The sequence below is a fragment of the Lemur catta genome, chromosome 22, assembly GCF_020740605.2.
Source record: "Lemur catta isolate mLemCat1 chromosome 22, mLemCat1.pri, whole genome shotgun sequence".
In the NCBI taxonomy this organism is placed as follows: domain Eukaryota; kingdom Metazoa; phylum Chordata; class Mammalia; order Primates; family Lemuridae; genus Lemur; species Lemur catta.
Window position 1 is genome coordinate 5,492,557 of NC_059149.1, and position 27,103 is coordinate 5,519,659.

The window sequence follows — 27,103 nt, forward strand, 5'->3', positions numbered from 1 at the left end:
TCAGTAAGTAAGTCTTTCAGTGACTTTAGATAATTAAAGCCAAGCAAGCAGCAAGTTGTCTTTTTCTACGGTAATTGTGTTAAAAATAGTTCAATATGGTGTCAAGCACCTCCACCTCCATCGCACACCACTTGGAGAACTGAGCTGGCGCTGACTGAGTTCCGGTTCTGTCCAGTTCTCACCGGGGACCCTTCCTCCCTTGATCGTTCCTCGGCACTGCAGGTTAAGGAAAAAAGGGAGCGGGCAGGCCAGGAAGGGACTGACCTAGGGAACAGGCTGGTATTTTTTACTTTTAATCAAGTAAGAAATTAAAGTGTTCATGACTGTTGCCTCTGTAAAACTCTCCCTTCATGTTCGAACTTGGAATTTTCCAGCTTTGGTCATGTATTTTATGCCCTTAAAGGGTTTGTACTTTTCTCCATACATATCCAGACGATTCACTTTGAGTCCTGGAAGGCAGGGAGGGAGGAAAAATAAGATGTATTATTTAAAAGAGGTAGGCGGCATAACTGTTTCCATTTGTTTCAATTTACAGAGATCCATGGGACAGAGATCACTGTGACAAGGGACAGCTTATTCAGAAGTGATGGATTCTCCACTCTTGGGACAAACACTGACAGCAAAAAATGGCTCCAGGACAGGTGTGGTAGCTCATGCCTGCAATCCCAGCACTGTGGGAGGCTGAGGCAGGAGGATCACTTGAGGTCAGGAGTTCAAGACCAGCCTCAGCAAAAGTAAGACCCCATCTCTACTAAAAACAGAAAAATTAGCCGGGCATGGTGGCACATGCCTGTAGTCCCAGCTACTCGGGAGGCTGAGGCAGAAGGATTGCTTGACCCAAGAGTTTGAGGTTGCTGTGAGCTAGGCTGATGCCACGGCACTCTAGTCCAGGCAACAGAGCGAGACTCTGTCTCAAGAAAAAAAAATGGCACCAACAGAAAAGCTATACTATGAAAAAACTCGTCCCTAGAATGGAAAGAGCAGAAAGTGATGTGCAGACTTAAAACAAAGATAACGAAAAAATAGGGCCACTGTGATTTTCGCAAGTTATTGGACTGAATAAGTGAATTAATAACAAAATATATGAATTAATAATGAAGTAAATTATAACTAAATGAATAATGAAAAGTAATGAATTAATAAATATCCAATGATATTGCTTCCTTCTCCTCTCTGTCTTAGACACTTTTATTCAGGTTACTTACTTGGGTCAACTTCAAAGTAAGGACTGCAAACTTTCCCCAGAAATGTGCAGGAAACGATTTTACTAAAGATTACATATCAGGTAATGAAACCAAACTTTGTAAATAGGGAATGACAGGAAGGCTTTCTGATTTCTGTGCCTTCTGTGACAAAGCCATTTCTGTTCCCTTCAAAGCCCCTGAGCTCTGGTCACTTACCAGAAATGGCGAGCTGCTGGATCTTAAACTGTAGGTTAATTGTGGGGTTTTCATCTGGTTTGGAAGCTCCAGCCTGAAGACTCATGGTCCCCTTCAAACTTGGTAGCTTTTGGGGATTTATTTTTCCTACATCCCAAGACAGCATCTGCAAAGAAAATAACATGGAGAAGTGGTCATTCCAATAAAATAATTAATTACAGCGGAACTCTTCATTTGAGGTGGTTGGGCTCTAACCTCGGAGCATCTGTCACAATATTACAAGCTGCCTCGAGGGTGTTTTTCAACAGAGAATCCTACTTGTCACCCTACCTTATCTCAAAGGAGAAAACAATGTCCCTTCGATCAGCCTCCCCTGCTGAGTTACTTCTGCGTGATGTCTGCCCGTCCCTCACCTTGGTGACGGGGTCGAACGTGTGCGTCCCCTGAGACGGAGTGAGGCTCATATTCAGGACCCCTTTGGGCATCTGGCTGGTGACCATCACACCCTCTATGGTCTTGCCCATAGTCTGCTTGGGTCCCACTGTTATTTCAAAGCGTCCAAGGGAACTACTGTCCCGGAAACTGATGTTATGTTTGACGTACACCGGAATCGCGACCAGGCTGGAAGAGAGAGAGGCGGAAAGCCCGGTGCGTCAGTGTACCGGACGATGGCAGTATTTCCTGCCGCACACGGTGCTTTTCCCGCCCTGCTGGCAGCTTCTCTCTTACCTCTGTCCTTACTCTTTATCTTAAAAAATAAAGAAGAAACCCCCTCAGTAATCTTTTTCCTTTTTGAAAAGCTATGATACCATTAAGTAAATTAACTTTTCTAATGACTCTCTGAATAATACAAACAAAATCAAAGAGTATACGAAGCTTACTATGAGAAAGGCCTAATGAACAAAAATGAAGAGCCACTAAGTCTCTATGTTCTAATTTGTGACATGTGACCAATCATTATTTGTACTGGGGACAGTGATACTCAAACCTCATGGACCTTTTATAATTTCCCGAGGGTGCTTTTATCTGACCTCACTGGTCCTCATGAAAACCCTGTGAGCCAGGGGAGGCTGTCATGATTCCACAGGAGAGGAAGAAGTCATAAAATGACCCTGAAGGAGTAACAGTTCCCTCACATCTACTGAGTGCTTCCTGTGTGCCAGCCACCATGCCAAATGCCATCTGTCTCACTTAACCTCCTGCTATGAAGCAGGTACTGCTACCATATGCTACTGCAGAAGTATGAAGTAGATACTAATTTTATGGATGGATACCGAAGTCCTTCTTAACTGAGGTTAAGTAACCTGCCCAAGGTCACAGAAGTACTAAAGATGGGGTTTAAGTCCAGGCAGTTGAATTCCAGGGGGTTTGGTGTCAGGCACTCAGATATATTCCTAAATGATTTATTCCAAATCACACAGGAAGGTTTTGGTGGCTCTGAGGTCCCCTGGCTCTCTTCAGTCTACGTACCTCTACCACACAATAGTGCTTCCAAAGCCGTTAGCCCCCAAATTAAAGAGAATGTTCAAGATCAAAAATTTTATACTTTTCAAAGTATAATTTAATGCTTCTTTTGGGTTGGGGGTATTAATACAGGTATGCTCAGATTCTAATTTGAGAAAAGAATGTTCTTGTTTAGACATGTAACAACAAAAACAGCAGTGACCTTAATGAGCACTCATTTGTGTTAAGCACTAGTTAGATTCTCTTACGCAATCCTCGTAACAAGGTACTTCTATGGTTTTCAATCTACAGATAGGAAAACAGAAACAGAGAGGTCAAGCAACTCACCCAAGGTTACCGAATTAGTAACTACAGACACTGGAATTTGAACCTAGGAAACTCTAGAGCCTGAGTTCTTAATCACTACAGATACTGTTTCCACACGCACATGTAAACACAGATTCCAGCCTTAAGTGTAAGTGCGCTTACTTCTGCGCGCTGACGTGGTAAGAGAGCAGGCGGAAGCTCCCGTCCGCAGGGATGAAGGACAGGGTGCGCTCGGATTCCCAGCGTTTGAATCGGACACAAGGATGAAAGCTGACGTCATCCAACAACCTGGGGTTCTAGAGGCACCAGGCGAGGAAGAGCAAAAGGCAGAGATTAAACACCCGTATTTCTTTCATGAAAGTAATTTAGATGCTGTTTTCATTGAAACACACACACACAGAAATTCTGTAGTTACTTATAGAAAATCCAAGACTGATACAAACTTTGTTGCTGTCCTATTTCTTCTTGCTCTACTCCACCCTCACCACTCTGTCTTTCCAGAAGAATTTAATTTCTCATCCCAAGAACTCAAGTTCTGGCCCGGGATTTACCATGAAGGAAAGCGTGAGGTCCGGCATGCCAGTCAGCTTCACACAGGCATCAATCACCCCCTGGATCTCAGCCGTGATTGTGGAACCTGAGACAGGAAACGCACAAAAAGAATATTGGAGATTACCAAAGGCTTCTCTACCCTTCCCGACTCACTCACTTCCTCTGTCCCGTCCTCCTCCTTTCCCTTCCTTCCGTCTTTTCTTCCTTCCTCCTTCCCTCTCCCCCTTTCTTCTGTCCATCCATCCATTCATACAACCCATCTGTCCATCCTTCCAGACATTTATCAACTGCATATCAAGTATGAGGCACTATGACGAAGTAATGGGATAAAGACATGAATGATAGTTATTAGCCTAAAGTTTTCAATCTAGTACCAGAATTAAACAGAGCATCATTATCTTAGCCAATGGTTCAGAAAATTTCCTATCAGCAACTGCTCTCCCTGAGGTCACCAGTGAGCTGTGCTGCTAAATCAAATGGACACTCTTGGTCTCCATCCTGCAGGCTCTCTCTGCAGCGTCTGTCACTGCTCATCACTTCTCCTTGTCAAATCCTCTGTTACTTCCTCCAGCTCCTCTTCCTCGGTGTCTTCTGCAGGCTTCTCTTTCTTTGCACATACCTTAAATGCTTTTTCACAGGTCCAAACTTCTCTTTCTTTCACTCTACACACTTTCCTTGGGTTATTTTATCTACTTTCCAGGCTTCAGTGTTCATTTATGGCCAATTATTTCCTATTCTTTTTTTTTCTTTTTGAGACAGAGTCTCACTCTGTTGCCCAGGCTAGAGTGCCGTGGCGTCAGCCTCGCTCACAGCAACCTCAAACTCCTGGGCTCAAGCGATCCTCCTGCCTCAGCCTCCGGAGTAGCTGGGACTCCAGGTACAGGCTACCACCACCAGCTGATTATTCTATTTTTAGTAGAGACGGGGTCTCGCTCCTGCTCAGGCGGGGATTTCCTACTCTCTTTTCAAGTTCAGCCCCACGCCTGCCTGATGGACATCTCCACTTGGATGTCACCGAGGCACCTCCAACTCTGTATGTCAAAAGTGAATTCGCTCTCTCACTCCCTGAACCTGCTCCTCCTGTTCTCCATGTCTGTGTGACGACACCATCTATCCTGCTGCCTGAGCCAGAAACAGACGCATCTTGACTGGTTCTACTTCCTCAGTCCCCACAACCAGCCAATGCTCCGTTCCCGTCCTGTCTGGGACCCACGTCTCTCACCTCCGTGCATTCCTCTCCTCGCTGCACTACGGACATCTGTGTTCTGCCCTGGACTGCAGCGGCCTCCTCCTGCCCCTGCCCTCAGCCTGAGCCCACTTCAAGTCACACTTCACATGGCAGCTGGACTGATTGCCCTAAACTCCACGTTTGACCAAGTTACCCTCCAACTTAAAACTCTTCGATCACTCCCAACTGCCCTCCTTAAAATGGCATGCAAGGCTCTTCGTGATCTGGCTATCAATTTTCTTTCTTTAACTTTTTCATTCACATAAAACAGTAAAATGCAAAAACCTTAAGTGTACAGCTCAGTTAATTTTTAAATATGCACACGTGTATGCAAATACCACCCACAGCAAGACAGGGAGCCTTTCCAGCATCCCAGGACGCTCCCTCTCGCGCATCCCAACTAATCTGCATTCCTGAAATTCTGACTTCTATTCCCTTGGATTAAACTGCACCTGTTTTCAAACTTTGTATAAACGTAATACACTGCATATAAGCTCATGCGTCTAACTTCATGGCTCAATGTTGCAAGAGTCATCCCTGCTGCGGGGTGAACTGGCAGTCCTTTTGTTCACGACTGCAGAGGACTCCACTGTACAACCACACCAAAATTTATTTAGCCTTCCTGTCACCACCTGACCCTCGGGTTATTTCCAGTCTGGGCTAATGTGAAAGGCTGCTGTGTCTGCTTAGTGTTAAAGCCTCATCGCCTCCTTGTCTCTTAATCCTGTCATACTGAACTTTATTTCCCAACAGTATTTTACTCATTTGAGAGTGTCCGTATTTTGCTCCCAAAGCCATGCAAGTCATAGTAACTTCCATTCATCCTACTGATGAAGCATACACACTGTCACCTCTGTACCTGTGCTCAGGATGGGTGGGGTGCCTCCCAGGTGCACCACCTTTTGACCTTTCTCTCACCCCACTAGACGTTAATTAAACTTTCTGCAGCCACAGACTACATTTTATTCATCATCAAATGCCCACTATCCAACACTGTCATAACGCAAGTTTTCAATAAACATTTGTTGAATGAATAAGTTCATGTTAGAGACAGGGTCTTGCTGTGTGCCCAGGCTGGAGTGCAGTCGCTATTCACAGGTGTGATCACTGTGCACTGCAGCCTGGAATTCCTTGGCTCAAGTGACCCTCCTGCCTCAGCCTTGCAAGCAGCTGGGACTACAGATGCGAGCTACCAGGGCTGGCTTCTGCAAATTCCTAAGCTCTAGGATTTCTAGTCATATTTACCTAATTCAGAATAGACAGAATAAAAGGATCTCTGAAATTTAGTGATGATAACTTTAGTTCTGCCATCCGAATTAGGCATCAAATACTCTCAAAAAGGAAACCCAATCAACAAGAGATTAGTTTGTTACTTCTCTTTTTCATTCAAGAGGGTAAGATTTATAAAACAAGTAAAAGTGTGAGACAAACACTGGTCTGCGTAACACTAAAGTCCGTTCCCACTGCCTGCCCGGCACAGTGCCTGACACAAAGCAGGCACTAAATTAAAATGAACACTCTTGAAGGGAGGATAATTCTGATGCCAGCAAGCATTATATGAAAGGGGCCTCTTTCTATTTTCACATTGCTGAGAACATATTAAAAGCACCTACCTGACTTATCAATGATGGCATCAATCTCTTCGATCACATCAAAATAGGCCTCATTGTTGGTGTATTTCACCCCAGTCCGTCGCCAAGGCACCACTGACAGCTGCCCAGTGGGAAGTTGGTCACCCACATTGGTGCTTCCTGAAACAATATTATTGTACTTTAATAACTAATTTGATTGTAATAACCACCGAACACTTCCTTAGAAGTTTCTATGCTCCCACTATTCATGCATTCGATGGAAGAGTTTTTCAAACAGAAGATGAGAGTTTTCCCAACTTCTATACATAGGGTAACCTAGTCTATTTTAAAAACTCCTTGCCGCCATCTGGTCTGCCTCCTCAAGCAGAATAAAGGTTAAAAAAAGTCACCTGAGAAACAGATATCATATTTTGGTTTTCAAAGTAACCTGAACTTAGTATCTCAAATTCCACAATAGCTTGCAACTTAAATAATGTATTGGCTTTCAGTAGGGTTGGTGATCTACATATAGATACAAAATTTTCATGGGTTAAAGACAGTATTCTAGTTTGAGGTAGGTTCTTAGGTACGTTTACGGCAGGTATTAAAATGTATATATCAATATGATCTGTCTCATACCGATTCTGAAACTTAGGAAAATAATACAATTTGATCTTTCCCTGCCCTTAAGAGTTATAGATCAATCCCTTCACTTGTTTTTCCCTCCACAGGCATCAAAAATTTATTAATTCAAAGATTTGATACTGAAATAATAAAATACTACAATTAATTTAAATCCTATTTTCTCCTTCCATTGCCTGGATCTTTTTAATCTAAGGAAACACTAAACATACATATATTCAGCATGTTTACAAAACATTTCAGCTTTTCAAAAGTGGTCCTCAGATACCTTTTTCTAGATTGGACTGAGATACAGACTTAATTAACTTCATAGTATTCATAAATGATTCAAACACCAACAAAGCTTTTAAGGCTTAAAATGAGCTCAGAATATGGAAAAACCCACCAAATTTTTGTTTTCTTTCTTTTTTTTTTTTTTTGAGACAGAGTGTCACTTTGTTGCCTGGGCTAGAGTGAGTGCTGTGGCATCAGCCTAGCTCACAGCAACCTCAAACTCCTGGGCTTAAGCGATCCTACTGCCTCAGCCTCCCGAGTAGCTGGGACTACAGGCATGCGCAACCATGCCCAGCTAATTTTTTTTCTATATATATTTTTAGTTGTCCAGATAATTTATTTCTATTTTTAGTAGAGACGGGATCTCGCTCAGGCTGGTCTTGAACTCCTGACCTCAAGAGATCCACCCGCCTCGGCCTCCCAGAGGGCTAGGATTACAGGCGTGAGCCACTGCACCCGGCCCAAATTTGTTTTCTTAAAAAGAGGTACTATGTATTAAAATATATCATCAAGATAGAATAATTAAAGCCGTGTTGTGACAAGGCAGGAAAATCTAAAAACAGACCAAGAACCCATAATGACGGTACAAGATAAAACTCTCTTTTTTTAAAGTACTTGGTTTGAGAAAAAAACTATGATTTTAAAATAGGGACAAAGAACAAATTATTCAATAAATGGTGCTAAGAAAACTAACAAGTTTAGAGAAATAAACACAGAGCCTTACCTTGTATTGTACACCAAGATGATTTTCAAATGGATTAAGAAATTAAATCCAAAAATCAAACCATAAAAGAACTAGAAGAAAATACATCTTTAAAAAAGATGACTTTCCCTTTTCTGAGATCAAAAAGACATTCTCCTGTGTTTTCCTCTAATAATTATAGGGTTTGTTTGTGTTTAACTCCTTAATCTAGATGGAACTTATTTTATGCATCATATGAAGTGGAGGAACTTAATTTTTTTTCAATAGTGAAGCTGACTATCCAATACAATATATTTAACAATTGGCTCCTGGTCCACTGATTTGATAGATGACCACTTCTATCTATACCAGATTCCTATAAAATCAAGAGTTTGTTTCTGGACCTTCTATTTTATTCCAATGATCTATTTGTCCATTATTGGACCAATATCATATTTTTGAAATTACCAAAACTTCATACAGGTTGAGTACCCCTTAGCTGAAGTGCTTGAGACCAGAAGTGTTTCAAATTTCAGATTTTTGAATATTTGCCTCATACCAGTTGAGCATCCCAAATCTGAAAACCTGAAATCTGAAATGCTCCACTGAGCATTTCCTTTGAGCGTTATGTTGGTGCTCAAAAAGTTTTGGATTTTTGGCCAGGCGCAGTGGCTCACGGCTATAATCCTAGTACTCTGGGAGGCTGAGGCTGGAGGATCACTCAAGGTCAGGAGTTCCAGACCAGCTCTCAGCAACAGCGAGACCCTATCTTTACTAAAAATAGAAAAAAATGATCTGGACAGCTAAAATTATATATGTAGAAAAAAATTAGCCAGGCATAGTGGCGCATGCCTGTAGTCCCAGCTACTCGGGAGGCTGAGGCAGAAGGATTGCTTAAGCCTGGGAGTTTGAGGTTGCTGTGAGCTTGACACCACGGCCCTCTAGCCCAGGCAACAGAGCAAGACTTTGTCTCAAAAAAAAAAAAAAAAAAGTTTTGGATTTTGGAGCATTTTGGATTTGGAATTTGGGATGCTCAACTTGTAATATATCTTGCACCTGGTGGGACACATTTTCTCTCTTGCTCTTTCTAAAAAATTTATTTTCAAAACCGTCTTTGCTCTTCTAGTATGTCCACTACATGAATTTTTGTCATGTGTACTATATAAACTTAACATGTCTTGATATCTGACAGGCCAAATCCTTCCAACTCCTTTGTAATTCTTTTCCAAAACTGTCCTGGCTATTCTTGTTTATTTATACCTTTTTAAATGTATTTTGCAATTAGTTTGTAAAACTCCATGAAAACCCTTGTTTATGCATTAAATAAGACCCCAAATGTAAAACTTTAATGAAGCAGAATGATTAATTTGACTAAATCAAAACATTAAAAACACCATGAACAACATTAAACGACAACAGACAGATTGTGAGAAAATATCTGCAACACAATATTCAAAATATATAAAAACTCCTACAGACTATCATGTTTATTTCCAATATACACGATAGTTTAAGATCTTAAATGAAAGGAATTCTTTTAAATCAATGTGAAAAAAGAAAAACATTTCAACCAAAAAAAAAAAAATTAACAAAAGACACGAAAAGGTAATTCACAATAGAGAAAAAAACACTTGAACGGGTTTTAATCTCCTTAGTCACAAACATTGAGTGTGTAAATAACAAGGTATCAATAAACTATCAAATTGCCAAAGTTTCTAAAAAAATTAATAATAATAATAATAATAGGGTTGGCTCCAGTACATAGAAAGGAGTTGCTACTCAAAGGACAAATTGGTGCAACTCTCTGGAGGGCACCTTGGCACAATGCATTAAAATGCACACAGCCCTTGACACAGCACTTCCATTTCTAGTATTATACTGAAAAGAAATCACTCTAGATGTTAACCCCTTGTTATTTAAAAAGACAAAAAATCAGAAACATCATAAACAGGGATTGAGTAAACAATTTACGGTAATTCCACATGGAAGAAAACTATAAAGTCATTAAAAATGATACAGAAGAATATCATAATGGGGTAATGTTCATAAAATATTGATAAAAGGTAAGTCTAAAGAAATAATAAGAGTTGTTTAGGCTGGGCCCGGGGGCTCACGCCTGTAATCCTAGCACCATAGGAGGCCGAGGCAGGAGGATTGCTTGAGCTTAGGAGTTTGAGACTAACCTGACCAAGAGCAAGACTCCGTCGCTACTAAAAATAGAAAGAAATTAGCTGGGCAAGTTAAAATAGAAAAAATTAGCCGGGCACGGTGGCGCATGCCTGTAGTCCCAGCTACTCGGGAGGCTGAGGCATGAAAGATCACTTGAGCCCAGGAGTTTGAGGTTGCTGTGAGCTGTGATGACACCATGGCACTCTAGCCTGGGCAACAGAGCAAGACTGTCTCAAAAAAAAAAAAAGAAAAGGAAAAAAAAATTGTTTAAAAAAATTCTATCCATCCATCCATCATTCATCCAACTAAAAAAGATGAGAAATATATACAACAGTACGTTCAAAGTGTGGTGGGATTAAGAGTGATTTTGCCGTTCTTCATTGTGCTTTTTTGTACAATAATCATGTGTCTCTTCTGTAATCAGGAAACAATTATTTTTAAAGGAGAACACTTCATTTTGTCATTAAAGTTGGGCTATTTTCTACATAACAAAAATATTATTTCAGGTTATACTCAAAGACTACAAAGAGCAAAATTAAAGCACCCAGACACTTGAGATCCCCAAAGACAAACACTCAAAACAATGCACAACAGCAGACTAAGCCATGCCCAGGATGGCAGCAGCTTTCTGTCAGTTCACCCCCTCTGCCATACCTGTGATGGTGTTGACAACTGTGCGAAGGATAGTGGGAGGCTTTATCAGTTCTTTGAGGATGTTGGACTCGGTAGCCAATGGAAACCCATTGTCAAGCATCTCTTCTAATACCTCATAAACCACAACCACATTGTCTTTGATCACTGGCTCTGAACACACTCCAAAATAATCCTGATGAAGATATAACATACACATTTATCACTCATAGACTGTAAAAAAATAAAAAGATGTTCCAAGAGAAAAAGATCTGGTTGGTTCTCATGTGTTTACACAGTGTTTCTGGGGTGCTCTTTTATAATAAGGGAGTGCCCGTAGTTCTCTTAGGCAGCCTGGTTTGGTAGAGAACACAGGACTAGCTTACGGTACTAACGCCATTACCAGCTTTTTCTATAAACTAGAGGAATTCAGTTAATCTCTTTGGGTCAATTTTCCAGAACTTGATAAAATACATAGAATAGAAACTTGTATCTTTATTATACATGTTTATGAATAAGAATTTGAAAGAATTATCCAAAATAACATTACGATATGGCATAGAGTTGTACATGAAAATTTTAACCCCTACTGTTTTGCTATTGCTCTTTTTTTTTTTTTTTGGTAGAGATAGGGTCTTGCTATGTTGCCCAAGCTGGTCTCAAACTCCTGGACTCAAGTGATCCCCTCACCTCAGTCTCCCAAAGTGCTGGGATTACAGGTTGAGTCACTGGGTCCAGCCAATTGTGCTATTTCTTAATATTCATGCAGTGCATGAGGGGGAAAAAATGAAATGAGAGGGATGAAGCAGCACACCCCAAAATCTCTTTCAATCATCCCTAAGATGCTAGGATTCTAAGAACTCTTTGTCCTGTTATTAAAAAGGGTAAACTTTAGGTACTAAATTACCGGGATTATGGAAAAAGTACTGGATTTAAAACCAGAAGACCTGGATTATAATCTTACTTGTCACCTGCTAGATAAGTCGCGTTAACTAATTTGGGTCTTGATTTCTTTAGTGGTATAGTCAGAACAATGGCACTGGAAGCACAGGGACGTGAGAACTAAGCATGATTGATGAGATGATAATGTGTGTGAAAGTACTTTGCAAGCACTATGTAAAATGGAATGCCTGATGATAATGATTTGAAAAGAAATGTTTGTGGTCATTCAATGTTCCCTTCTAGCAATGTCAGTCACATCTTTTACAGGACTTCTAAGAGGGCCATACAACCTCTCGAACTTATCCAATGAAGGGAAATTTACCCCTTTGGAGAAAGCCCATTCTACTGAACAGCTCTGATTATTACAGAGTTCTTTCTTTTGCTAAGTTGAAATTTCCCTCCTAGCTCTGCCTTACAGAACGAGTTTAAATAACAGCACTGTCATTATTTGAAGACAACTACAAGCTTTCACTTCAAGTTTTTTTCTTCTCAGGGCCAAACTCCCAAGATCCTTCCATTGTTCATGCTATAGTATAGTTTCCAGATCATTTCACCTTCTTTCCATTTCACTGACATCCAAACTTGAATGGACTCTACTGGATGTGACCTAAATTACATCAGATATCGTCAATTCTCAGTGAGATTCCAATATCCAAGTCACTGAGGAGTCAGGGATGTATTCCTAAAAGATTTCCTCCTAAAAAATGAGGATTTAAGGGGAAAAAAGTCACATATTTCCTTTCCAGGAGTGATTTTATTTTAAAAAATAAAAAAAAACAGGCCGGGCACAGTGGCTCACACCTATAATCCTAGCACTCTGGGAGACTGGGGCAGGAGGATCGCTTGAGGTCAGGAGTTTGAGACCAGCAAGAGTGAGACCCCCTCTCTACTAAAAAATAGAAAAAAAAAATTATCTGGGCAACTAAAAATAGAAAAAATTAGCTAGTGTGGTGGTATGAGACTGTAGTCCCAGCTTCTCAGGAGGCTGTGGCAGGAGGATCGCTTTAGCCCGGGAGTTTGAGGTTGCTGTGAGGTAGCCCGATGCCAGGACACTAGCCCAGGCAACAGAGTGAGACTCTGTCTCAAAACAAACAAACAAAATAAACAAAACACTCCATTAGGTGTTATAAACTGGGCATAACGTGAAAGGAGCAGTTGGAAAGGAGACTTGCAATCTGACAAAGAGCCACAGTGAAAGTCTCTGCGATTCTAGAGCTGGACCTCTTCTGGCATAGTCTAGTACTGGGGGAAAAATGCTGCCAGAGAGGACACACATCAAATGAGACATTAAAATCAGGATATGTCCTTTACTTTTAAAAACTGTTTCAAAAATGACAAATTCTGAAGTCCCATACTTCCAAATTAGCAACCATAGTCTGCTTTCCCAAATTGCTCTGTGGTTTCAACTACATTAAACAACTTTTCTCACTTCCTGTCTCACAGTAAGTTATGTAATATTGGTTTGGCTATACAAAGTAGCTGTGGAGTTTCACCAATGGGGCTGTTAATCTCAGAATAGGTAAAGTATCATATGCAGAAGTACTACAAAATCCAGTTAAAGTGGTTTAAGATCTTAACTACTGGGTTCTTCTACTTCTAGTTCTTCCACATTCTGGAACTTGTAATGCTTGGGTTTTCACCGTGCAGAAGAGCTAGTAAGCCCCACGAGAACTGGAATCCCAGGCAGTACTATCAGAGAGTATTTGTGGGGAAAAACTTATATAACACATCTTAATTCTCTTGGGAATGAAAGCTGCTCTAAACATGTGATGTAGACATGAGGGCAAATGAAAGGACTCTTTAGTGTGCTTTTTAATTTTTATCATAATGTCTGGGTCCTCGTTCTCTTCTCCAATTCCACAATTCATGTGACTAATTCCAGACTTCACATGACATAGAAGTTAAACCCAACTAGGGCCCTGAAGGGCCCTTACTTCTCATTTATCATTTGAGTTATGCAAATAACCACAAGAGTTAGAAGTTGAGTGATTCTGTTAGGGAGAGGATTCCATTGTTTAAATTCAGAGTTTGGGCAGTCTAAGATCCTATGTTACAAATGATGTTCATATCCTGGTATAACTTACATCTCCCATACCCCACCCCCCTAAGATCTTTGAATCTGTTTCCAAAAAACAAAAACAAAAAAACCCTCAAAATGAAACTGTACCTTGTAAAATGTGTCACTTAAATTCTTATGGGTATAGGAGATTTCCCAATCTTATGTTTGCAATGAGAGCTCATCACGAGCACTCATATGCTATGGATAACCACCCCAAACTCAAGAGGAAGTATTAGCTTCACAAACTGTCCCAGCCAGGGACAATTAAAGTAAGCATTACTTAGCTTTTTCTACTTCTTTTATAAAACGTTACACACATCACTTTTTGATGCAACTCAAAGCAATGTAGCTAACAACGGCCAGCATTTAGTCCACTACACAAAAACGATCTAAACTCCTGTAATTTATGAGCAAAAAGTTTTATATAGAACTAAAAAGACTACATAGTTGTACCAAGTAGGATAGTTTTCCCATGCAAGAGGTTCAAAAGTATTCCATTTGTCATTTTGGATGCAGCCAATTCAATAAACACATACAGAATCTTATGGTCAAATGGGAGAAGCAGTGAGCAGTATCAGATTTTTTAAAAAAGTTTCTTAACTGAGGCTGAATACAACAGAAACAGAACTATAAAGACACCTTATAGCTTACATATATGAACCTTCCCACATTCACCAACCTGAAATGTGTCCACTACTCGGTGAAGAAACTCAATGACAAACAGAGGTGGGACCTCCGTCTGGATCACAGCCACAAAAAAGATCTTGTGGCGATAAACACTTAGGAGGTAATGGTGAGGGGTAGGGATGACCGGAGGCACATTTTCTGCCTCGGTAGCTCTCTCTTGAGCCTCAAAAAAGTAATCACAAACAGAACGGCTGACCACACTTTTCCAATGTTTCTCCAGGAAAATATCTCCAGAGGAGTTGATCAAGAAAAGACTATGAATCATGGTGGAGACTGTCAGTGAGAGAGGAAAGCCTTTTTACTCTGAATGCCTCAGGACTCTGCAAGTTGCCAACCCTAAAAACAAAAGAAGCCATATTCAGTTCCATTCCACCCAAACGCCCTCCCCATCTTTTCTAGCAGCCCAAGACTTACCCATGTTTCAAGACCAGGCCCAAGTTTTCCTCTACTGGATGAGCCTGAAGTATCCCTCCCTTGAATTCCTAGGCATAATTATCAGCCATCTCATTTGTCAAGTCAATTATACATTCCCCGTTACCTTTAATACTGCTTTACCATTACGTCCACTTAAAGCACTACTTAGCCTTTGGATATCTATATTCTCAACTGAACTGTAAGCTCCTTGAAGAAAAGGACGATGCCTCCTGTTTTTTGTTGTTTCTTTGCACAGTACCTCCTTGCACACAGAGGGGCTTAAAGAATACTGAAGTTGATGTCATGTTTTGGCCACAGCTCATACATATACTAGAAATGTGCAGCTTAATACGGCACCCCCTAGCCAAAAGGGGCCAGCTAGCGCTTGAAAGGTGGCTGGTGAAAGTGAGGTGCACTAAGTGCAAGATACATGACAGATTTGGAAGACTGTGTATGAAATAAATAGAATTTCAAATATCTTACCAATATCTTAATATTGAATGTGTTATAATATTTTAGATATATTAGGTTAAATCAAATATATTAAAATTAACTTAACCTGATTTATTATTTTAATGTGGTTATCAGAAAATGTGCCTTTATGTACGTGGTTCACTTTCTATTTCCGTTGGACAGGGCGGGTCCATGCGATGGAAAAGACGCCCCTGTGGTCCTTATTCACCCGGTCAGACCCCAATCTCTGAGCGCTTGTTATGCACCAGGCCCGTCGGTGGGTGCCTTTAAGCAACAATCCCTCTGGGCGACACCCCACGTCCCTCAGGCGGCGGCGTCTCCACGGTGCCAGGTGAGACAACTCGAACTGGCCCAGGTGGTCCAACCGCAAAGGCCTGTGGCACCGAGCGCGCCTGGGCGACAGCAATGCTCCCTCCGCAGGAGCAGAGCGGCAGGGAGGGTGGCTGCGACGTGCGGGAGGACAGGCCCGCGACGACGGAGGCCGACCCGGCGCGGGTGGGCACCGGCGGGTTTGGGGCGCACACGTCCGGGGTGCGGGGGTGGAAAGCGCAGGGGCGCCGGCCCGGCCGGGTCGCGCCCACATGTTGCCATGGCAACAGCGTCCCCTCCTCCCTCCGGAGACCACCTCCCCGCACCCCACACTCGGTCCCTCACATCTCCCCGCAGCATCCCGCAGCTCCCAGGGTCTGTGTGGCGGCATCCCGCGCCCGCCCCGGGCCCCGCGCGCCCCCGCTCCCACCCCCACCCCCACCCCCACCCCCACCCAGCCCCGGGCCGGGGTCGCCAGCCCCCTCACCCGGCCTCGCTCCACGCAGCGCCCACCGCTCCGCCGCGCGCAGGCCCAGCCCGCCAGCCCCCGCGCGCGCCGGCGGCCGCTCGCCCGCTGATTGGCCGGCCCTGGGGCCGCGCCCCGCGCCGCCCGCAACTCAGGCCTGAAGGCCGCGGATTGGCCGTTGGGGAGCCGCTCCTGCCCTCGGATTGATCACGGCTCGCCCTGTCGTCGGGCTCGAGTCCCCAATTGGCCCTGCTGAGACTCCGGCAATCTCTGATTGGTGTAGCCCTGAGGCCCCGAGTCCTGATTGGAGGCCGAGGACGGTCTGCTCGCCGCTCTGGCCCCAGCGGTCCAATCGCAATGGGCCGGGGCGGTAGTGGCGGGGCGCGCGGTGTGTGTGCGCGGCGGGGATTTCTCCCACGGCGCGGCGCGGACAGTAAGTCCCCAGGGTAGTAACTGCCCCATTAGGTTAGTGCATTCGAGAAGGGACGCGCCTGTTCGTGTGCGCGCTGGGCCCGGGACGCGAACCGGCCCGCGGCGCCGCCTACGCACAGCCCCCGCGGGGCTTCCCCTGTCGGAATCTCAGCCCCCAGGCCCGAAAACGGAGGGGTCGGGCAGGTCTCCCTCCAGATTTCTGTGGAGCGCCCGTGACTCTGACACTGTGTTGGGTCTGTGCGGTTCGAGGCTCTGTGACTCAGGGGAGTGTGGAGAAGTCGGACGACGAGGTAGGTTCGCCTCGGTCAGACCCGCCAGGTTAGGGTCAGGTTGAAGGAGGCGAGGTGTGGGCTTTGCCCGGTGCCTGGCGCGCTGCAAGTGCGGGGTAGAACGGCAAGCTGCGGTGGCGCGGGCACTACTGTGAACTGCGGCGTGCGTGGCAGCTCCTCCACGCACAAGAGCTTTGTTGAAGGTGCTGTGGGTTGTTCTTGGTCACACTTGCTAAGGGCAGGTATTCGGCTAATTTTGAACTAAGGAGAGGGGAAAACCCAAAAGCAGAATGGCTGAACGACTAGCACGGGATGCCTTCGGGGCTCCTGGGTCTGAACCTGCTCTCCAGCACTCACCACCTGTGTGACCTTGAGAAGATACTTAATTTCTCTAAACTTCAGATTCCTCACTTCTCAAGTAAGGAGACTCACAGTACCTAATTATGTCATAGAGTTGTGAGGATGGCCTAAGAAAAGTGTTAGCAATTGTTACTACCTAAGAAACCTCACAAGCTACAATTACACATGGTTGCTAAGTCATGTCTGTCTAAGGTGCAGAGGTGCAATCACTGCTGTGGGCATTTCTCCTTCATTCACTAAATTAACATTAACTGAAAGCTTCCCATGTGTCAAGCCCTGTGCTGGCTGCTGCAGGAGCTGCCATCACAGGCATACTACCTGTGGCCACCGAGGGGCGCAGGAAAGACGAATGAGAAGCAAGTGATTGCAACACAGTGTAATGAACAAGGAGCCCGTGGGGGTGGGAGGCGTGCTGGTGAGGAGGCTGCTGAAACCTGGAAGTATGGATTCCTCAAATGAAGGCATGGAAGGACAGAGAAAAGAGTACGTTTGGAAAGCTCTAGAAATGAGAGAGTTAAGTGTAGTTGAGCCAGAACAGGAGAAAGAGTGTAGGGAGATGAGCTTAGGAAGGTAGGTAGGAGCCAGATGGTTGTGAGCCTTGTACTAGTTGTTAATATTTGTAAACACTGTGTGCCATGCACTGTCCATTTGTTCCATAAATACTTAGTGAGCACTATTATGTACCAGGTGCTGTTCCAGGGCTTGGATACACAACACTAGTAAACAGAATGCAAAAATCCCTGCCCTAGTGGAGCTTATATTCTAGTGGGGGGAGACAGAAAAATAACCAATAAATGTAAGTATATAGTGTTAGAAGGTGGTAAGTGCAATAAAAACAAACAAAAACAGAAGGGAGATCAGGAGTGTCATGAGATTGGAAGGAGAGTTATAATTTTCCAGAGGGTAGTGAGAGTGAACCTCATTGAGAAAAGACATAAGAGCAAAGACTTGAAGAAAGTGAAGGAGTTAGCTATAGAGATGTCTGGAGGAAGAGCATTCCAGTAAAGGGAATAGGCATCACAAAGCCTTAAGGTCAGCACATGCCTGGTGAGTCCCAGGAGCAGGAAGGATGACAGCGTGGCTCGAGCAGAATGAGCAAAGGATACCCGAGGAGATGAGGTTATAGTGCGGGGGGGCTGATTACACAGAGTCTTGAAAGAGATTTTAAAGATTTTGGCTTGCGGTTTTGAAAGGAGAGCCAATGGAGGGTTTGAACAAAAGAGTGGCAGGATGTGATTCACCGGTCTACCAGGTTGAGAAGAGATGGTGGGGTAGAAGGAGACCAGTCAGGAGGCCACTGCAGTAGCCTAGGTAAGAGGTGACAGTGCTTGGACCTGGCCGTGGCCGGAGGCGGTGAGGAGTGTCAGATTGTGTGCAGAGGAGGAACCTGCAGGAATCCCAGGTGGATGGGATGTGGGAGTAAGAACGAGAAAGAAGTGGCAGGCTGAACCGGAGCTTCTGGAAGGACAGTTCCATCATCTGTAGCTAGGAAGAGGATGGGTGGAGCAGTTTGAGGGGGAACATCAGGGGCTCAGTTTTGGATGTGTTCAGTGTGTCTGCTGGCTCCATTAGCTATGCAAGTGGGACTCTGAGAAGGCAGGTGGATGCCTGAGTCTAGGGTTCAGGAGAGAGGTCTGAGCTGGAGGTGAAAATTTGGGTGTTTTCCATTTACGGTTATTTAAAGGCATGGAACCCATCCAGATGGCTGACGGAGTAAGCGTGGAGAGAGGAGAGGAACAGAGTCCAGGGGACACTCCAAATTTAAGAGCCCATGGACGAGAGGAAGATCCAGAATCATGTAATCCTCCCCACCACTCTAAGATGAATTAGTTACGATCCCCTTTTTATAGATGAGAAAACTGCAAGGACTGCTTAAGTGACATGTCCAAGGTCAAACAGCAGAGCTGTGATTCAAGGACACAGGCAGATCTAAGCAGTCTGGCTCAGAATCTACACCTCCTACCTCTCCTATGAGCCCTGGAGCCCATGGAAGAAGTGGGAAGAAGAGAGTGACATGCTTTCAGATTTCCATTTCAGAAAGACCATGGCTGGATGGCAGCAGGCCAAGCTTGGGGATTGAAAGGTCATTTAGACCATTGCAGCAACCCATAGGAGAGATGCCAGTGACTGCAACCAGGAGTGGGGATTGGAGAGGTGGACAGATTCCGGAGGTATTCTACTGGCAGCGCAACCATAGGGATTGGGGATTAACTGAATGTGAGTGCTGGGGGCGGGCAGTGAGGAATCAAAGATTATTCATACATTTCTGATTTGGGCAACAGTTTGGATGGAATTACCATTTGTCAAGATGGGGATCCCTGAAAGGTACTTAGAAAGTGTGTGATTCTAGTCACAGCAATGCCCAGAGTCACATACACAGTTGACTCTTAACTACTTCTTGAATTGAATCAACGTAGAATTTGGAAGCTTGTATAGTACAGTCCCATGATTTTAAGAGAGGCCACGGGAAATCATTGATAAATGATAAGTCTATTTTATCCACAAAAATCTCTACGGAAAGATTTTCTAAAGCTGCCACTGACAAACCACTCTAGTGTTTAACTGCTCTCACTGAGAAATTTTTCTACCATAAAAAATCAATCCCAGCTATCAGGGTTCACTGGGAATGATTTGTATGTTTATTTGTTTGTTTGTTTATATTTTTATTTTTGTTCCAAGACAAGAGAGGCCTTGCCTACTGAGAAAGACGTTTTTTTCGGGCTCTGCAGTGGGGCTGTGGCACCCCTCTCTGGCATTCACTCTTTGTCCTCTGAAATCCTTGCAACAGGCCTCAATACTGGTCATGCATTGAAGAGACGGACTGCCTCTCCCTGCGCCTCTGTTCTCACTGACCCCTCTACCTGGCACATATTTCTCTTTACTCATCCTATTTGTGGAAATTCTCTCCAGCCTTGGAGGCCCAGCCATATGTTTCCTCCTCCATGAAGTCTGTTCCAAGCTTAATGCCCCCACGCTGGAAGTAATTTCTCCCTCCTCTGTGATCAAATAGCATGTCACAGCTCTTTCATGTAACCCTACAGTGCTTTTGACACTCTGCCATGCTTTTGTGTATGTATCTGATCGTCATGTCTGGATTGCAAACTCTTTGAGGAACCAGCGTGTGTCTTGCATACGTTCAGTCACCTTTTAAACTACCATTGATGGGTGCCTACTATTTCCTGGACACTGGGTACAAAGACAAAATCCTGTGTGTTACTTCAGGGAGCGTACAATCAAATTGGGGGGCGCTGTAGAGAAATACCAGCTCCCTTTAAGAAATCAAAACCAGCTCCTTTAAGCCTGGCCATGGAAGGAGCCTGGCCACATGAAGAGGACAGACTGATGTCCCTGCCCTCGAAACAGAGACCCACCTGTAACTACCAACTGCTGCTCCCACCATGCTGGACTTGGGAGGCTCTCAGTATCCCTTTAACTCTTCTACGCCAGTGTAGACATACTACTTTTTTGTTTAATTTCCCATAGTAGAGCAGAGACCAGGAATGGACCCTTATACACAACTCGTCTGGCAACTTGAAGATGACAAAAAAGAAATGGACAGAAAGAGTAACAGGCAATTAATAATATAGCTTTCAAAATGTGATGTAGGCCAGGTGCAATGGCCCACGCCTATAATCCCAGCACTTTGGGAGGCCGAGGTAGGAGAATTACTTGAGGCCAGAAGTTAAAGACCAGCCTGGGTAACATAGCAAGACCCTGTCTCCACAAATAAATAAATTAGCTGGGCATGGTACCTTGCACCTATAGTCCCAGCTACTCAGGAGGCTGAGGCGAGACGATTGCTTGAGCCCAGGAGTTCAAGCTATGATTGTGGCGCTGCACTCAGCCTGGGTGACAGAATGAGACCCCATCTCCAAAAAAAAAAAAAAAAAGTAATCAGGGTATCAGGGTACCCTAGGTCTCTGTGGGCTGCACACCTGCTTCCATGTGGCAGAGGTTCCCTGTAAGTCCCCTCACCCTGAAGCCCCGGGAAGCCATCTCAAGTTCCTGAAATCCAAACCCTGTCTGACAAGGAGACAGCACCATCCCTCTCCTGGCAGCCTCGGCCTGGCCTTCTGGTGCCAGTCTCCCAAGCGAAGAAACTATTGTACCCGGTGGCTCCTTCCCCACATGATGGACCCTAGGAATATCCAACTGTGAGGTCCTGCCACACCCCAGGACATGGCATTACTTGGTGCCTGTTACTAGACACACCTCCATTCTTTCTCCACACTCTGACCGGTGACCTCAGGAGTGGAAGGACTCTCAATGTCTTACCTCCAACCCGAGCTTCTTCATAGATGTCCAGACCCACATATCCAATTACTTATGTGACATCTCCACTTAGATGCCTCACAGACATCTCGGTCCAAAAGGGACTTGTGTTTCCTTTCAAATCTGTCCCTCCCTCCAGTCCCTCTCACCTCCAGTTTGCTCCATCTTAGTAAACGATACCTCCGTCTATCCAATTACTCAAACCTGTGAATTGTCCGCTAGGCCCCCATCACCCCATCCCTCTGATCTGGAGGCAGCCCCACTGATGCCATCTAACATGCCTCAGGGGTCCGGCCTCTCTCCAGCCCACTGCTGCTGCCCTCCCAGGCCACCATCGCATCTTGTCTGAAGGGCAGTCACCACCTCAATACTGGTCTCCCAGTTCCACCCTTGCCCTCCAGTCCATCTTCTATATAGCAGCAAAGGTGAGCTTTTAAGTCTATAAACAGTTATTTGCAGCTTGGAACCTTCAATGCATTCCCCTGGTAGTCAATCCCAAAATGCCTTTTCCACCTCTTCTCTGTCCCCTTCCATCTCTCCAATTGAATCTCTTGCCACCCCCTTCTACTCCCTCATCCCCACTCCAGCTTCCAGGCCTAGAATATTCTATTTCCTCTGCTTGGAAAGCTGCTGTTCTTCCTTTAGTCTTCCTGCTATGTTACCTTTTCAGGGAGTCTGCCATTACCACCTTGTCTAAATCTGTCCCCCATCTTCCTCTGCCACCCCAGGTGTTTACTCTTTACAATACCCATCGCAGCTTGTAAGCACTGTGTCTGTTCCTCTTTGGTTGTCCCCAGTAGGGTATGTGCTCCTTGAGCCCAGGCACTGCATCTGCCCTGCTCACCATCATAGCCACTGTCTAGCACGGTGTCTGGCACCCACGGGACCGTAATGTTTGTTGAGTACATGAACTGTGCTGATTGATCGCCTCCTGTTCACCTCTTGATGAAGGTTAGATCGCTGCCCTGGAAAGTATGGGCACAGGATACCCGGCACTGCACAGATGAGATTGACAGCAGTTATTAGGGACATAAAGCCACCACCTGGAGGAGGAGGACACCGACTGCCATGCCGAGGCACACAGGGGCTGCACTGCGGAGTAGAGGAAACCGTCAGACGCCGTGGGAGGGTGACGAGAGGGTGGGACAGCCCTTGGTTCCTGCTGGAGCACGTGCTTGGCTTGTTTGAGTAATTTCACGGGCTGACAGGATGGTGAAGCCCTTTAGGTTGAGAGCTGCCTGGGGTGCAGCTAGTCCAGCGGAGGGGAGCTAGCAGGCAGTGAGCTTTCTTGCGGGGTGAGTATCTGGTGAGAGTAGGCGATCTTAAAGCTAGGCCTTTGGGCCCTGTGATGTTCAAGGATGTCAAGCAGCGCTTGAAAGTTTAGGTCTTACAATGTATGGATCTAGCGTCTGGACAAGAGACACACACATACAGTAGCCAGCGATAGGGAGTGAGGGGAAGAGATTGTTCTATACGTGACTAAAGGAATGAAGTATTATTATACTATAAGACCTGTGATATATGAGGAGCTGGTAAGTGTTAAAAAAGTACCATTAAATAAAATTGAATTCCTAACCCACTTTGTTGTCATCCTAAATGGGAGCCAGTGGGGATTATGGTCAGCTGCATATAACAGGAAAGCCAAATAATACTTGCCATAGGACAGGGGTTTATTTTTCTGTCATATCACAGGAAGTCAAGAAGTCAGAAAGCGAGGGCTGGAATGGCAGTTTCCACCAAGGACTCAGGCTTCTCTTAGCTTGTCTTTCCACCCCTCCTGTGACAGAACTGTCCCTTTCATGCTCACAGCATTGTTGCTGTGGCTCCAGTCATCAAGCCAGATTCCAGGCAGAAAAAAGACAAAGTGCAAACAGCCATGAGCCAACTAGCTCCCTTGGTGAGCTTTCCCTGAAGTCCCACTGGTACTCTATTGTTCAGAATTGAGCTAAAAGAGGTCCTGGGGTTGTTTTTAGCTGGGCACATTACTATCCCCGCCCTCACCCCCAAATGGGACTCTGTGAATAAGGAAGACAGGAGAATGGATATTGGATAGGCACCCAGCAGGCCGGCCACAGCCGGTGGGAGTGACCAGGGCAACTGCATTCAGTGAATAGACTGAATGTTTTCAGTAAGGTCTGGAATTGGAGGGCTTTGGGAAAGCAGATTGGAAGACGAGAACATGTCCATAGTACAAAGGTCTGGTACATGGGGATGACAAGCAGTGACAGAGTCATAGGCACAAACTGAGGGTGTGATCTCCGGCAGGTTATCTAGAGCAATTCCTTGGGTCTCAGTGGCCTCATCTGTAAAATGAGAGGATTGGACTAAATTATCTCTAAGATCTTTTTCAACTCTAAAGTTCTATTATAACAGTGGTCCCTTTTTAATTAAGTGAAATCTTTTAGACAGATGAAGGCTCATATAGAAAGCAGATGAAGCAGAGATGCTCTAGGTGACATACGGATCAGAATCCTGGAGTTCTGCCTACTTGACCTCAAACTTAATTCCCTGGTGGCCCCTGAGCTCCACGGAGCACACTTCTACCTGGTCCCATGTGTAACCTCAATAAACTAAAACAATGCATTTATTGGTAAATATCAGACTACAGATATAACTATGCGTATTACTGTCAGAAATGGAATATTGCTTTTACTTGGTAATAATCTTAAGCACTTTCAAAAAGCTATCAAATAACTAGAGTTTCAAATTGTGACACTGCATTGTAACTCCCATTTGAAATGACTGGAGAAATATTCATCAGATCTCACAGAATGACAGAATTTTCTCCAGACTGTACTGGGGGAGGAAAAGAGGTTGGATGTGAAGACGGGAGTTTTCAGAGTAACATACTTATTAGTTTCTAGATAGCGATTTAGATAAAAACTGTTCTCAGAGGGGGAAAAACCCTTTGCTTTGCAAACACTTGTTTCCTGCTTGCCAGACTAAGCTGCTTCCTGTTTATCAAATGTGATTGTTAGTAATTGGAAGCAAAGACCAGAAAAATTTACTGCTCATCAGTCACCTGCTGAACTGGCTTTTGTTTGTCATACTTTTAGCATTTCCAAAGTTTTTTAAATGTCCTTTTTATTATTTAATAATAATTTTCAACTTTAAGAATTAAGCACTGATTCAATGAGATCTGAACCAATTGTCCTCAAATTTCTTCCTCTAGTATCTACCCTTTTGAGTATTAGTAAAATTTTACGAATACTCTATTTTTCCCACCCACATAGCATCTAAAGTATGTCTTTATCTTCAGAATAGTTCAATGACCCTGGCTTTGCGTTCCTTTTCTCTGTGCACTGCTGTAACAACACAGCCTTCTGCATCTCTCTCCCCACAGCGTGCCGCCGCCGCCTCCTCCTCAGTTCTGCCTTCTGTCTCAGCACTGTGACCCTTTTTATTTCCAGATAGTCTTGAAAACACCATCTGCTTCAATTTTAGGATATCTGGGGCAGATTATAGGTGCAGGGGCTATATTCTTTGAACCCTAATCCCAGACATATGGCAACAAAAGATTTTTTTTCTGACTTTTTAAATTTGGCTGTTAGAAGTTCTTCCACAAAGTAAAGTAAAATCATATTTAGGTATTCCTGAAAGGCAATGCAAGACTTTAAGACGCATGATACATCTGCGGTGAGGACTGTCCGGGAAGCACACGGTCGTGCAGCTCACACGGTTCGCCCGGAAGCGCGTGGCCGCGCGGGAGACGGCCTGTCCCGACTCTCAGGGACTTGCCGCGGGGGCTTCGGCGCCGACGGCAGCAACAACGCGACAGTGAACGCTTCGCCGAGGAAGGTGGTGCTGTCGGCTCTGCGGGGGAAGCGGCTCGCGCCAAGCCCGCGGTTCTAAAGTGAATCCCCCAGCGTGGACGCCGCCTCCGAGTGGGACTCCGGTGACCGGAGTCTGCGCTTCCGCGGGGCGGGCGAGGGCGGCGAGCGGGGGCGCCCGCGGCACGAACGCTGGGGGGCCGGGCCGCGCGGAGTGGCTGCGGGTCGCCGGTGGCTTCCGCCCCGAGACAAAGCGGCGCGGTGCGGGACCGCAGCCGCCGGAGCCGCGGCGGGGTCGGGGCGGTGGTTGCCGTGGCGACGCGCCGCCGCCCGAGGGCGGCAGAAAGGACCATTGTTCCCGCGGGTCGCGCCGTCTCCGTCTCCGGGGACACCTGGAAGCAGCGCCTGCCTGGGGCCGCGGAGCTGCGCGCGGCGGGGAGTCTCCGGGAGGGCCGCGCCGGACCGCGAGGAGAGCAGGAACCGCGCGGGACACGGAGGAACGGCACCGAGGGACCCGGGCTCTCCACGCCGGACTCGGGGAGCCCCGCGGAATCTGGCGTCGCGGTGCGCGGAGCGCTGGGACCAGCAGTGAGAGCAAGCGGGGGACAGCCCGAAAGTCCGACCCTCGGCTGGTCTGAAACGCGGGGCGTCCCCTGGTGGAAAACTGAACTGCCGCTGGGAACCCCAGGCAGCTGCCGGTGACCTCTGGGCGACAGGCGGGGGCGGGGCGCGAGCAGCATGTGGCTCGCGTCTCTGGAGGGCGCGGCCCCGGGAAGGGCAACCGTGGGGCCGAGTGTGGTGTCGGGCGGCAGAGAGAGCCTCTCGCCGCGCTGCGATCGCCGGTACCGCTTCGCTTTTGCCATGTATACTACGTATTACCGGTAAATTAAAAAAAAACAAACTTGGAAAAGAACTTTAACATGAAATGGCACTTGCTTGAACATTAGTGAGATATGGAACTCTCCTTAAGGCATCTGAACTTTTTTCAAATGCTTTAATAAATATTTTAAAACTATACACGCACAAGCACATACCCCAGCGAGAAGTCAAAGATGGAAATACACCAACTCCCCTCTTGCCTTCTGGTGCAAAGCTGGAAGGAACCAACTGGCATTGGAGTGCACTGCATAACGCATCTATTACTGTTATTCTGTGAAATTAATCGCAGGGCCCCCAAATTAAACAAATACGGCATCATATTAGGACAGTTTTCCTAGTTACAAAATGGTATATAATCAAGGAACTGGGCGATCGAGCCACAATATCATGGATGATCTTTCTACACAGCTAAAAATCAGGGCGGGACGGAGGCTGAGGCAGGGAGGATCCCTTGAGGCCAGGAGTTGGAGACCAGCCTGGGCAACATGGCAAGACCCCGTCTGGTACTTAGCAATGACTTAACTGAATAATAATAATGAGTTAACATCTATTGGGCATTGCCTTGTTGAACACTATTAAGAGTTTGATAGGGATTATTTCTTTTAATCTTCAAAACAAGCTATTTCTCTATTATACAAATGAAGAAATGTGTAGAAATATTCTTCCATATGCCTACTATCACACAGCTAAGAAAGCTTCAGAGTGTGGATTTGATTCGCATCTGACTCACTCTAAAACCTACGTTTTTAACCTTTGCATGTTACTTTTTTTTTTTTAATATTACTGCCAAGCTACTGTTTATTCTTGAAGTGGAGCGTCTGGTTTGAATTGTTGCTAAACTTCCATAGAAAATTCTTTACGGTGTTAGACAAAC

General features: G+C 45.2%; 1 protein-coding gene across 1 annotated transcript; it reads right to left on the reverse strand.

The window, feature by feature from the left end:
- Window positions 1-277: 277 nt before the first annotated feature.
- AP3M2 (adaptor related protein complex 3 subunit mu 2) lies at window positions 278-16,369 on the reverse strand. Its single transcript, XM_045535730.1, has 9 exons — window positions 16,269-16,369; window positions 14,577-14,920; window positions 10,921-11,092; window positions 6,543-6,680; window positions 3,701-3,786; window positions 3,312-3,445; window positions 1,793-2,000; window positions 1,401-1,545; window positions 278-449 (listed from the first exon to the last, which is right to left on the reverse strand). Exons 2-9 carry the CDS (start codon window positions 14,847-14,849, stop codon window positions 349-351), a joined length of 1,257 nt encoding a protein of 418 aa, XP_045391686.1. The 5' UTR covers window positions 14,850-14,920; window positions 16,269-16,369; the 3' UTR covers window positions 278-348.
- Window positions 16,370-27,103: the final 10,734 nt, after the last annotated feature.